General features: G+C 38.8%; 1 protein-coding gene across 2 annotated transcripts in view; it reads right to left on the reverse strand.

Annotated features, from left to right (window-relative positions):
• Window positions 1–13,756, reverse strand: part of LOC104589416 (O-fucosyltransferase family protein) — a 48,105-nt gene that overhangs the window by 9,455 nt on the left and 24,894 nt on the right. For both annotated transcript variants that reach the window (XM_010247738.3, XM_010247740.3), the window contains 2 exons: window positions 426–630; window positions 160–327 (listed from right to left, as the gene is read on the reverse strand). In XM_010247738.3, coding sequence (XP_010246040.1) covers window positions 160–327; window positions 426–630 — 373 coding nt within the window. The remainder of the gene's footprint in view (window positions 1–159; window positions 328–425; window positions 631–13,756) is intronic.

Raw genomic sequence — 13,756 nt, forward strand, 5'->3', positions numbered from 1 at the left:
AGATAACTGAAACTCAATTATTATGGTTCATGTCCTACTTAAAATGAAAATTATGATAACTTAATATTTGATTTCTAACTTATTACAATTATTGATTGCTAATTAATTACAACATTAAATCAATATTTTTGAAAAAAAAATCTAGTCACAGTTATTTACCTCTAATGGAGTTAATGGACATTTTCCATCCATTCGTATTGCTCCAGGCCTTATTATTCGACCAGTTTTATTAAACTTGCCTCTCCAACCTCGTTCTCGAGCAATATCCATTTCTCGTTTCTCTTCCTCACCACCATCATATATGCAGCATGAAAATGCAACCATATCCTTCAACGAAAGGAATACCCATGTTTAGAAATACTATAAAAGTACAAATACAAAAAACATAAGGATTCAAGACTGCAATTCTCTAATGAGACAAGCACCTTTTCAAACCGGAGATGCACTGATACATACTTCCCACCACTCATGGAGCTATTCTTAACCATCCGATCAACCATTTTTTCTGCCAGTGTTCTTATAGGCTGTGAAAATCTTAATGCTTCATAGTTGGCCAAGCATCTAAGACCCTGGATACTTGAAGGAACTGCTTGAGCCAGCCTGTTAGAGAAGGGTGCAATACGAACAGCTCTGCACCATAGGATATGAATACAAAATAAATGTTTCTATAAAACAAAATGGCATAATCCCATGACTAAACCAGAGAATGCGAGGACTAAAGAAATCTTATCAGGTAAGAAATTATTGTATAAAGCTGATAAATATTTTTTCTATCAATAAAAATCCCATTTTTATAATCAAGGCACATTCTCGATGAAAAGAAGAATTCCAATATTAATTTACTTGCAATGATGTTAAGTTTTGTGGCAAATCATGATATAAGTCATATAACTAAGCAAAGTGATACCCACTATCCCACCATATATAAGGAAAATAGACAATAAAACAATAGAACCTAGAAACTAGTTTACCAATGTCAGGATAAAAGATCAAGGTAAATTTTGAAGAGTTGAATTTGTTAGCACAAACATCCCTTTAGAAAAGATACAACTGTACCACCATATTGCAATAATCTAATCATGTTGCTAATTTTGCTTTTCCTTCCTTAGAATGTCTACTGGACAAGCATAATGCATTATTCAAAAAATGTACCATATGGAAGGAATAATAGATTTTACTCTTCAATTGGTAACCAGAACCTTAATTACTTTGTGAAAAAAAGAACATTTTATATAACATTTGTGTCAAATTGCCCTTCATTAAATGTTAGATTAGCTCAGCTACCTAACCCATAACTGTAAACATTTCTTTTGCTTCCATACCTCCCATGTGAAGTGACCCACTAAAACATACTATTCCCGAGATATGTTGAATGGTAGTATTATAACATATTTACCCAGTGAAAACTACAGTGCTGTATGGAGTACGACTTAAGTTGATGACAATGTTGCAGATCTGTTGAGTACTAGGATTTATTGCCTATAATGGACATGATTACCACTTTCAGCCTGCTCAAAATTTTTTCAGACATGAAATTAAATCTCAAGTGTTGTTTGATAATGTTGAAACAGGATCTAAAAGGCAAGATAGTGCTTGTATTAACTTTTGAACCTTTCCCCTAATGTTAAAATAGGTCTAAATTGGTAACATGTGGCCCCAGCAAGGAAAACAGTCAGACATGTTTCAGATGTGTCAAAAATGTCTTAAGTGTCCAACTTTTTAAAAGAAAATTACATGGCTGCTTTTAACTTCGTTTATGAGCCCTACAGTTCAAGCACTCTCTCCAAGCCCTAGTTTTTGCTTTTAATAGGAAACTATAACTTTCATTAAGATTGGATAAATTGAAGGATACAAAGGTCCAATCCCTTAAACTAGGGATTCCAACCCCTAGCAGATTTACTATTACAGCTCAGCCCAGAATAAATCTCCCCTGTTTGTCCCTTGTTTGGCTTGATAGTCAGACAAACCATTTGCTGACCTTCTAACCCATCTAAATGGCACTCCAAGCTCTCTCAAAAGGCTTGTAATCTTCCTCAAGTTCTGCCTGTGAGTCCAAGTCCTCAGTACTAGGGATGAGCATTCGGTTTTTTCGGTTCAAAACTGAACCAAAAAAACAATTTAATAAGATGGCAAACAGAACCGAAACCGAAATATATAGAAACCGTTTAAACCGAACCGAATTTTTTTTGGTTATTTCAGATATTTCGGTTAAAACTGAAATTAAGTCAATCCTTCTGTGTTGTATCAAAAACTGAGAAGAAGAAGAAGAAGACGCCCTCAGCAGCAGGCTGACAGCTGGCAGAGGCAAAGAAGATGCAACTGCAGCCGACAGAGGCAAAGAAGACATAGTGGCAGCCAGCAGAGGCAAAGAAGACGGAACTGCAGCTGACAGAGGCAAAGAAGACGCAGCGGAAGCTCGCAGCCCGCAGCCGTGGCACTCGGTGGTTGATACTCAACAGGACAGGGAAGCCTCAAGGGATTGACACTGCAGCATGCCGGAGATTGGTTCCGGGAAGCGCGAAGCGGTTCCAAGATGGACAGTCGGTTCCTATCTTTTATAGAGGAGAAGGGAGTAGGAGAGAAGAAGACGAAGTGACGAACTGATTGAGGAGGGGTTTATGAAGGCGTGACGTGTAGGACCAAGTGGGACCCACATTGGATGGGTTTGTTTTGTTTTGAGAAGCTTTCTCGGGGAGGTTGCCGAGTAGTGTTATCATCAAGATTGACAATGCCGTTGGAACTAGGTTATGAGTAGCAAGTTCGTAGTCTAGTGGTAGTAAATGTACTACCCTATTGATTAAGTAATTAATTGTAACAGATGTCCACTGTGTTGAGTAAATGATAGATTCAAATGATGCAAATGCCCCCTAATCTTATCAATGAGTAAAATTAAATCGGTTTTTTCGGTTAACTGATTTATCAATTATGATAACCGAAACCGAAAACCAAAATACAAAATAATCGAATAATAAAAACGAACCCGACCAGAAAACCGATTAAACTGAAACCGAAATTTCAGTTTGGTTTTCCGGTTTTAACTGAATTATGCTTACCCCTACTCAGTACCTGTTTGCAGTCCCCCTATCATCAATTTTGAGTCCCCTTCCACTTCAATCTGTTGAAGACCCAGCTGCTTTACCAATCTCAGCCCTGGACGGAGAGCTAATACTTCAGCCATTAGGGAGTCACCCACTCCTATTGGCCAAGAAAACACAGCCACGGTCCTTTCTTCACCATGCCTTATTACAGACCTATGCCCAAAGGACCTGGGATACCAGAGGAGCTTCCGTCAAAGTGGCTTTAATGGTAGCAAGCTTTTGCAGGAGGTTCAAAATTTCAAAACAAAATTAGAAGGCTCAGGAGAAAACCATTTTCTGGCCAATCCATTGACTCAAGTCGGGAAGCTGTAGTGAACCGGAGTGCAACTGGTGTTTCTCTTAGTGGTCACATGCAAGAGAAGATTGTAGTTGAAGGAAAAGGCCCAACATGCGACTTTGTTAATGGTCAGGTGTGAGATAAGAAGGGTGTTAAAGGAAAAGGCCCACTCAAGACTAACGGGCCGGTTAAAACCAATGTTGTGGGCCTGGACCTAAAAGAGGCACATGTTGCTTCAAGTGAGCAGTGACCAAGAAGATTGGGGCGGTGATGGACGTAAGTATTGGTCCATCGTCGTCCCCTGTGACCAAAACTCACAGCTCGTCTTGAGGGAATAGCAGGAGGGTGGCAACTTCCACCTGGTCCTGGGTTCCAAGCAAAGGAAATCTAGCTTGCTTGCTAGAACGTCACAATCTCAAGTTTAGGAAACCCCCATCTGTTGTTCAGGAGATGCTTTCCAAAGAGGTGGAGGTGTCTAGCAATGAAGAAAGTGAGGTAGATTAATTTGAGTCATCAAATATAGGCAGTGTGGACAAGTTCAGCCCAGAGAATTTGAATGAAGAGAGTTTTTATACAGAGCTGTTTTCTTGGAAGAGAGTTTTAAGAAGGACAAGTTGAAGTGGCCCAAGACTTGGTCAGAACTGTGAAGGAGCCTAGTTATTCAGAGAAGGTGATGACAGATGTTGCTGAGGCTGTACAATTCACTTCTCCCAACGGGAATCTAAGTCAGGAATGCAGCAACGTGAGGGGCTCTGTAAGAGCCTGTCAGCTCCAACAAATTGGAGAAACACAGACACAACAAGGACAAAGGAGAATGGAGAGGGTCCCTCCAGAAGTATCCACTGTCTAGAACTATAGACCAACAGCTCCACTTAGAGGAAAGGGCTATTGCACCAGAACCTGCCAACATAGCTTCCTATTCAAGAGATTATCCTTGGTCCCCCGTTGTCAGGTATTGGTCATCCTTCCTTCAATTCATTACGATGATTGTTTCCAAAACTTTTTGACCCATTCAGTTGTCTAGTCTAGAATGTGAAAGTTGTCAGTTGGGGAAGCATCATAGACATTTTTTTAAGCCAAGTAATAAAAGAAGTTCTGCTTTTGATATTGTTCATATTGATGCATGGGCCCCTTATCATTTTTCATCCATAGGTGGTTACCATTATTTTTTTTTTTCCGTGGATGATTACACTCAGTATTTTTGGATATATTTGATGAGATTGCATGATGAGGTACCTATTTTGGTGCAACAGTTCTACCAGATGGTTCTCACACAACTTGAAGGACTACGATTTTTAGATCAAACAATGCCAAAGAATACTTTGAGAAGAATTTGGCCACAATTTTTTGGAGCATGGGATGATTCATCAAAGTAGTTGTACTTATACACCACAATAGAATGGGGTAATAGAGAGGAAAAATAGACACATTGTGGAGGTGGCAAGAAATCTTATGGTGTGTGCTTTAGTCCCTATTCATTTTTTGGGGAGATGTGGTTCTCACAACTATGTACTTGATCAGCCATGTACCTTCACGCATCCTTGGGTTTAAGGTGCCAATACAACCTTCTATTTCCAAAAGGGGAGATATTTCATATACCTTTGAGGGTTTTTGGGTGTGTTTGTTTTGTTCACATTCTTGGTCCACATCATAGGGTTGGATCCTTTGGCCAAGAAATGTGTCTTTCTTGGGTATGCTCAAAACCAGAAGGGTTATTGTTGTTACGATCCAATGTCAGGGATCAGGTTTGTCACTATGGATGTCACTTTCTTTGAGTCTACATACTTTTTCTCTAGTGGTTCTCCTTAGGGGGAGTGTTTTGGGGGCAGAGCTCATAGCCTATTCCTCTTCCTCTTCCTAGCCCTTCATCTGCTCCATTAGCTCCACCATCAACTCCTCTAGTGGTACTACCTGACCCATTACAACATGCCTCACAGTTCTTTCAGCACCAATGCAAAAGGGTTGACTCCACACATGCTACACCAGGAGAAGTCGCATCACACTATGTCAATCCATTCGAGATTCCATGCTTAGCTGATATAATTCTAGGTTATTTCCCTTGAGCTTGCTATTGCTTCTAGTTCCATTAATGATACTTTTGTACCTAACACTGATGCTGTAGTTGGTCTTGATCTTCCCATTGAACTCCGCAAGGGAAAGACAATGTGTACAACCCATTGCATTTCACATCATCTTTCCTACAGTGTCCTATCTCCTTCCTATCATGCCATCATTTCTTCCCTAGACTCTATATCTATACCAAGGAATGCCAGTGCGGCTCTCTCCAAACCTGAGCGGAGAATAGCTATGTAGGAAGAAATGGAGGCTTTGGTTAAGAATCAGATGTGGGAAATAGTTGATCTTCATGGAGAAAGATACAGTTCGATGTAGATGGGTGTTCACTGTAAAGTACAAGGCCAATGGCAGCATGGGGAGGTACAAAGCAAGGTTAGTTGCAAAAGGCTATACACATCCTTGCATACCTGAAGAAACATCCTGGTAGAGGAATTTTATTCACAGATAATGGGAATTTGAAATTGGAGTCCTATACACATGCATATTAGGAAAGTTGTCTAGATGACAGGAGATCTACATCAGGGGAATGTACCTTTTGTGGGAGGAAATTTAATTTCATGGAAGAGTAAAAAACAATCAATGGTGGATGTCTACCTTATATCTCCTCTAAATTATAGTTTGTAGATGTCTTTACCAAAGGGGTTAGAAGAAATAAGCTTGAACATGGCCTACGCAATTTGGGAATGTTTGACATATACTACCAACTTGAGGGGGAGTGTTGAGGATTTTTTACAATTTTATTAGTTGATTTTGTTTATTATTTGTTTAGTTAGGGAGTGCAGACCACAGCATACTTGTTCGGACCCTTTGGAGTAGTGTTTTTGAGTTTTTTGAATCAGCCACCATAGAAGGGCATATCAGTCATTGTACCTAGTTTTACTTAAAGTATAAATACTAATGGGAGAGGGCAGCCAGATCTGATTGCTCTCTCTTTCTTTCTCAACCTCTTCTCTTCTTCTCTTCTTCTCTTCTTCTCTTCTCTCTCAAAAAACACTTCTTTTCTCCTTTCTTTAAAGATTTTTGTTTCAGCAGATTTCTACTGGTGGTACGGAATAACAGAACAGAACTTAAAGATCAAACATGTCTGAAAGATGCAAACAGGTTAGGCAGAAAAACCAGGAGGCCAACATTTTATTTAAAGAGCTAAGAACAACTTTGGATTTGGCCACTGAAGACTTAATTTTGATCTCTGATGTTAGCAACTTGAATATGGAAAAAGAAGGAAAAGATTGCTCCATCGAAAATGAATTTCCATTGGCGCAAGGGGTCTCACCAAATCTACCCACTGTCAAATAGGTTTTTATTGGAAAGTTTGGGGTGAATTTAAGAAGGAAAATAGAGAAAAATATGTTAGAAGGGAACGTTAAACCTTTGAGGATTGAAGTTGTGTCGAGAAAGGCCAAAGTTCCAAACAATGGACAATTAATTCATGTTACAAAAGTTATTCACCAATTCAAGGAATGCATTTTTGGGGTTGGTCCTTGCAGGAAATTCAAGAGGACATATAAGAGAAGGGTTTTGAAGACCAAAATTAAAGGAAAGAACTTTTCCAGAAGCAGTGACCTTGATAAGTCAAAGTTTGAGGTTGAAAAAGAGGATGTGGGACTTCTTCATAAAGGTCAATTAGAAAGTTCCATGCAAAAGAGAGGTGGAGGGAAGGGGACAGTATGCTGGTTAAGGGGAAGGCAACTCAGGCGAAGAGAAAAAAAGATGAGGAAATGGACAAGATCTCAAAGGAAGACAATTCTGATGAGTAAGAAGAGGTGGTGACTTGTTTGACAGAGTTAGAAAGGTAGAAAAGAATGTAGATGTGGACAAGGTAGTGGAAACTGCAGTTCAAACAAACAAGGCTTTAGGATTTTGGGTGTTAGGAGGGAAAGAAATGACAAAGAAGCTGTTCAAGGACCTGGAGGAGAGATATCCGTTGAATGAAGAAAAGTCTGAAGAGGATTTCTGAGGGGTATGTTATTGAAAGGACTGTATTGGGGTGGGGCCTATTAAAGGGGTTCTTGGGTCTTGATTGGTTTCTGGGATTTGTTTTGACCTTTTCGTTTTTTGTTGTCTTCGTTTCTTTTGTAACTAAAGAAAGGGATGAAGGGTTGTGTTTCCGTGGGTCTTGGGTATTATTTTGGGGGTGATATCTTGTCACCTGTTTGTTTATCTATCTTCTTTTTAGTAAAAGTTTTCATTTTATTTATTACCAAAAAATAGATGAGAGAAATAGGAATTGCCCTATTTCCTTGTCCTTCACTACAACTACATTAGTATACCATACTATTACCATACCTCCAGCCATGCATTCATCTGGCAATGACACCTAGTCACAGTTGCAATCTCCCCCAAATACTAATAATTATTTGAGTTTCCATCCTTTTTTGTTTCCAGTAAACAAAGACTATCTGCCTTCCAATTTTTCACATACAAGCCTGCTACCATCAACCTGAAGTTAGACCTATTATGTTCCACAAGATTATGGCTGGTTCTATGTTTCTATCCTACACCTGTTACCCCCACGCTTTCCTCCAACATCAAGGAGTAGTTCTACACTTCTACCCTCCTTCCCGCTTTTCTGCCTTTACCAGAAGATCCTGTGTGCTCATTTAATCCCCATGCTAGTTAAATAGCTCCCTTTGAATTCTTCCCTTCTATTCTCACTCTCTTCTCCACCTCCATTATGAAATACGTATTTACCTCTTCCATGCCCATTAGTTACACACACAGAAAAGCATCAAATTCCATGAACTTTGAAGCATCCATGAGGAAGGATACACTCCATTTCCCCTAGTTGTGAACACCAAATCTACACTCTGTGCTAAGCCTCTCTTTTAGAGACAAAGATGCTACCTCCCCAACTGCCGACCATTCTGATGAAACAATGCTTAGAGGACTTCATTCATTTCCAGCTGGAGTTCTGCATCCTCCATCTTGTCCTTTCGCACTGCTAATGTCAGAACTTTCTTTGTATCATTGTTGTTCAGCAATTCCTTCACTCTCAAGCTTGCACTCAACCAACAGGGTCATGCCTTGTTGCAGACTTGCCTCTTGCTTAGGCAACACGAGGATATCCTCCACTATATTCTCTTGGCTGGATCACAGCCAACATGATTCAAGGAAGAAGTTCAATTTGGGCTGATAGAGTTAATAAAATTCAAACAGTAGAAATCACTAATTGCTGATTCAGTCGAGTTTCTTGTGAAAGGAAAGAGGGGGAAGATGAAGATTTCAGCAGTAGAGAAGAAAGGAGAAGAAGAAAAGAGTAGGAAGTCAACCAGGATTATAAAATTAACCCTAGCCGCCTACCTCTAATTATATTTATACTTAACTTAAAAGATGAGATATTACAAGGATGCCCTTAGTAGGGTGGCTACTAAAAGCTGAACAGTCACAACTTAAAAAAACATAAACTAATGGGCCTAAAGCCCAACAACTTCCTAACTAAATAAAAACAAACCGGACCAACTCAACACAAACCAATCTGAACCTGACCCAACTCAGATTCTGGGTTGATTGGTCTAGCCACAGTTGACCCTTGGTTAGGCACCTAATTTAGCAAAAGCCCGGTGCAGTCCATCTCTTGGGCACTAAAAGTATTAAGGTGTTAGCTGCCACTTCCCCTGTGTCCCTTGCTAGTCCCATTTCCACCATATGATGCATCTCCCCTAGATAGACACCCCCTGATCTGTTTTGATATTCTCTCCCCCCTGTACAATCGCAACAAATCTCCCACCTATACCCATCTGACATAACTTCTCAAGACACTGCGTTGTTACCCACTTAACCCCCTCTATTAGTCTTAGGCAGTTCATATTCAAAATTTGAAATCTATTTTAAATTAACAAACCCTTTTTCCCAGCACATGTCTTGACAAGGTTATTGTGATCATAGCTCTCCTTATCTTCCCTTATCTAATGTGCTTGATTTCCACCACATCACTTCTAAGATCATGCTGCTGGGGTTCCCATTTTATCGTCACTGCCACAACTCCTCCAGCCTGGTCATCATCTGTCCCAATTCCTACATCATTTTTCTGGTAATAAAAAGAAAATTTTATTGATAAAAACAAAAGGGTGCATCCCAAGGGTGATAAGAAATCACCACTAAAAAGACAAAAGATAAAAAACAAAATTACAAAGCTTTCAGTTCCACTTTATGGATGCCCAAAAATTACATTCAAAATCTTCATTTTGGGGTACCCTCAAAATCATTAAGAGCTAAAGACCAATCTCTAAGCCTCTTCACACTCAAATAAAATGACTTTATCCCTGCATTTTTCTGCTTACTCCACCATGACGTCTTTCCCTTTTAATTTCATTTTTTTGATAGATTTTCCCTTTTAATTTCCTTCCACTACTGTAATATCCTATCCACCAAGTTTTAGTCTTTTCCCATGATTAAATGAGAGCATGTTGACAGGGTATTCATGTATTTTTTCCTTTATATTGTTGAGTCACTGTTCTGCCCCTACTTAATGTTACTGTTCCATACTCATTAGGGGCACAATTGTCATTCAGCCTGTTACCATAATCTATAAATATCTTTGCTAACTGGGAGAGAGATTGATTGGTTTCTCTTCACCCCTTCTTTCTATTTTCCCTCTCTCCCTCTCTTGTTATTTTTTCTTTTTTATTGAATGAATATAAACTACATGGTATCAGAACAAAATAGGGGAGCAGCTGCCTGTTTATTCTTCTCCAATCTCCTCTATATTCTCTTTTCTTTTATTCTCAGATCTGAACTCTCAGTTCTTAAAATGTCCCCAATTTCCCCAATATTTCCACGACATATTTCCATTTCCATGGATAGCAACACAAAACTTTACCGGGAATCAACATATTCTCCATTGAAAACTACCAGCACTACGTGGAGTATGTAATTACAATAGATAGTTTCCATAACATACATATTTCCCAGTGAAAACTACCAGCACTACATGGAGTACAAGAGATAGTATTATAACATAAATTGGTGATAATATTGTAGATATGTGGAGTAACAATGTTATTGCCCACATAACTTACATGATTACCACTTTGAGCTAGCTAAATATTCATTTCAAGCATGAAGTTAAATATTAGTTTTTCTTTGTGTAATAGATTATTTGGTTGATCTATTACAACCATTTACATTTTCTGAGTTGAAATTTTGCTTTAACTCATTTATCAAAAAAAAAAGTTGCTTTACCTCATTCTATCATGAAGCTCCAGATCTTAAGGTTTACAGAGCAACTTCTGAACGTATTCTTTTGTCTATAACCTTAGTTTCTTAGCCTTTTTTAGCAATTTGGAACAAAATAATAATTTAAAAAGGTATGCCTATGCTTTTTTTGTCATTTAAAAAAATACCATTCTATATTTTGCATATTTACAATGTTTCCATGTCTATAATTTTTACAATACTTCCGACATGTTTCTTATATATGGACAACCAATATTTCCACTGACACCAACATTTTAAACCTTGATCAAATTTATATGGTCACTTCAAGTGACTTCATTGTGTTGATTGTAGTGCTGTGCAGACCCTCTTCTTGATGTATCAAGGACTGTTGATGAACAGTAGTTGCATTGTATTTCCTGTACCTTCAGTCATAAAATCCTGTAATTAAATCCCTCAAGATCCTTCCCAACTAACCAATCTCTGTCTTTACTCTTAAAATCATTTTAAACCCTATCAGAAGCTAATTGTTTTTTTTTTCCTTTATTTATCCTTGGGTCATATAAGTTATACATAAGTTTGTATCAGAACTATCAGTTCTACGTAGAGATACATATTATAAAGAAATTTAACTTCTCTCAAATTTTGTTTGTACAATACATTGTTGTATTAAAAACAGTATAAATCAAAGTCCTTATTCCATCTCTACTCACACAACATATGGGGTCAGCTACATGAATCCTGTTTCTCCATACCATCCTATTTAGTGCCATGTGTAGAAATAAATCAGTTTTCCAATTCCTACACTAATTTTCAGACTTGTTGGGTTATAGAATGTTGGTATTGTTTGAGATTCTTTTTAATTTATTTTCTAATCGTTTTATCAGCAAAAGGTAAAGTATTGTACTGATTCCTTCATTTTTTTTGATAAATGAGTGATATTTTATTCAAGAGAAAACAATATGATATTACAGTACAGACTGCCCAAGGAGAGGCACGAGCTGGTACCTCTCCTAGGAAATGAAAGTTTAGAGAGCTGCCCAGAATAAATGTTCCCTTGATACCCCTTGCTTAGATAACCCATCCGCTATGGTATTAGCTGTTCTACCCACCCACTGTGAATTAACAGTCATTTTCCTTGAAAACCAATTCGCTTTCCTCATAATATCCCTGTAGCACCGAATAACTGAATCTAGATTTCTTAACCAACCCACAACAACTTTGGAGTCTCCTTCAATAAGCAGATTCTGAATTCCTAACCATAGTAGTCAAGGCAACTAAGCGGTTTAACCACCTTCAGTCATTTTTTGCCTTTTTTTTTTGAAAAAACAGGGGCTCCGCCCCTGATTGTTTTCAGTCGTTAGTCCTAGTCTCAGTTCCTTTTTTTTTTTTGAAAAAACAGGGGCTTTGCCCCTGACTGTTTTCTCGGTCGATAGTCTCAGACTCTCAGTGCCTTTTTTTTTTTGAGAAAATAGGGGTCTATACTCCTCCCTGCCCCTAATCCCCTATACTCCTCTCCTCCCTTCCTAGTTCCTGCACTTATTTATTTATTTTTTTTAGTTAATAGTTAGTGTACATGCTTGCTAGTTAGTGTACTGTGTACATGCTTGCTAGTTATATGAAATTTATAGTTTTATACTGATTTGAATGATTTATAGAGATAATAGTTAGTGTACATGCTTGCTAGTTAGCACACAAAACCAATAAAATAGCTTACAAAAGCATAGATAAAGTAGAAACTCAAAAAATTAATATTTTAAAATTCCAACGCCTAGGCGCCTAGGCGCCCTGTGGTTGCCTAGCCTCGCCCTGGCACCTTGAAAACTATGTTCCTAACTGGTCTACAATCTGAATACCTTGTACCGCCACTAGAAGCTCAGCTCTAATAGAGTCTCCTATACCCACGGAGCCTGAGAATAAAGCTAATATATTGCTGTCTTTATCTCTCAGCACCCCTCCTATCCCTGAGGGACCTGAATTGCCTTACTACCATCAAAATTCAACTTTGTCCAGCCTTCAGAAGGAGGCACCCACACAGCTGGTACCTTGTTCTTCCTGGTACTGCTACTAGCCACAACTATCCAGTTCCTCCATATGTCATCAAAAGAGAATATTTTAAAGGAGTCCAATGATCTCAGCTAGTGGATTTCCCTAGTCAAAATACAATCCTTTACAGTCTGAATATTTCTCTCCTTCTCTTGGAAAAGCCTTGCATTTCTTTCTTCCCAAATTGTCCACAAAGCAGCAGCTCTAATGCACCTCCACATTGTTTTACCAGTTTTTGTGGGCCACACAAAGGAGGAAGGGTCAAAGAGCTGATCTACGGCTGTAATCAAGCTCCACCTGCACCCAAACAAGGCAAAGATCCAACCCCAAATAGCAGCAGAAAAAGAACAGGTTAAAAGTAAGTGGGAGCAATCCTCACCATTAGCCCTGCAAAGTACACACCAGTGAGGAGACAAACACATGGAAGGCCTTCTCTTCTGCAATAAGTCTAAAGTGTTGATTTTCCTATAGAACACCTCCCAGCAGAAAATAATAATTTTAGGAGGTACAGGTCTAGACCAGATCTCCTTAGCTGGAAAACCCAACTATCCCGAGGAAGAGCAAAGGGACTTAAAGAAGGAGGCACACGTGAAGTAACCTTTTGGATGAGGGGACAAAAGTCTCCATCAGATCTGAGAGGGTCCAGAAAAACACTTTTAAGTAGTGACAAAAGGTCTGAAACACAAGAGAATTCATGATCCCTCAAGCCCCTACAAAACCCAAAGCCCAATTCTGAGAGAATGGAGAAACAGATGTTGGAAGAAAGTGAGAGGTTACTTTATCATTGTAGAGAGAAAGGGAATAGAGAGAAGGGAAAATGTACTTAAGGGCAGAATTGCCCACCCAGATGTCTTCCCAAAACAAAACAGAAGTACTAGAATTGACATCAAAACTGATAAAGTTGAGGAAATGAGGGAGGATACTCTAAATTGATTTCCAAGGAGTTGCCAACATGGCTCGACGTGATACGCCAGCATTCGATCCATTTCCCAAACTGACATGTATACTATCTATCACCTCATGCCGTAGTCTCTCCCGTTCTAAGGGCCACCTCCACAACCACATTCCTAAGAGAGCTTTATTATTCAAAACTAAATTCCCTAGT

This window comes from Nelumbo nucifera, chromosome 5 (assembly GCF_055504915.1).
Source record: "Nelumbo nucifera cultivar China Antique chromosome 5, China Antique-T2T, whole genome shotgun sequence".
NCBI classification, from domain to species: Eukaryota; Viridiplantae; Streptophyta; class Magnoliopsida; order Proteales; family Nelumbonaceae; genus Nelumbo; species Nelumbo nucifera.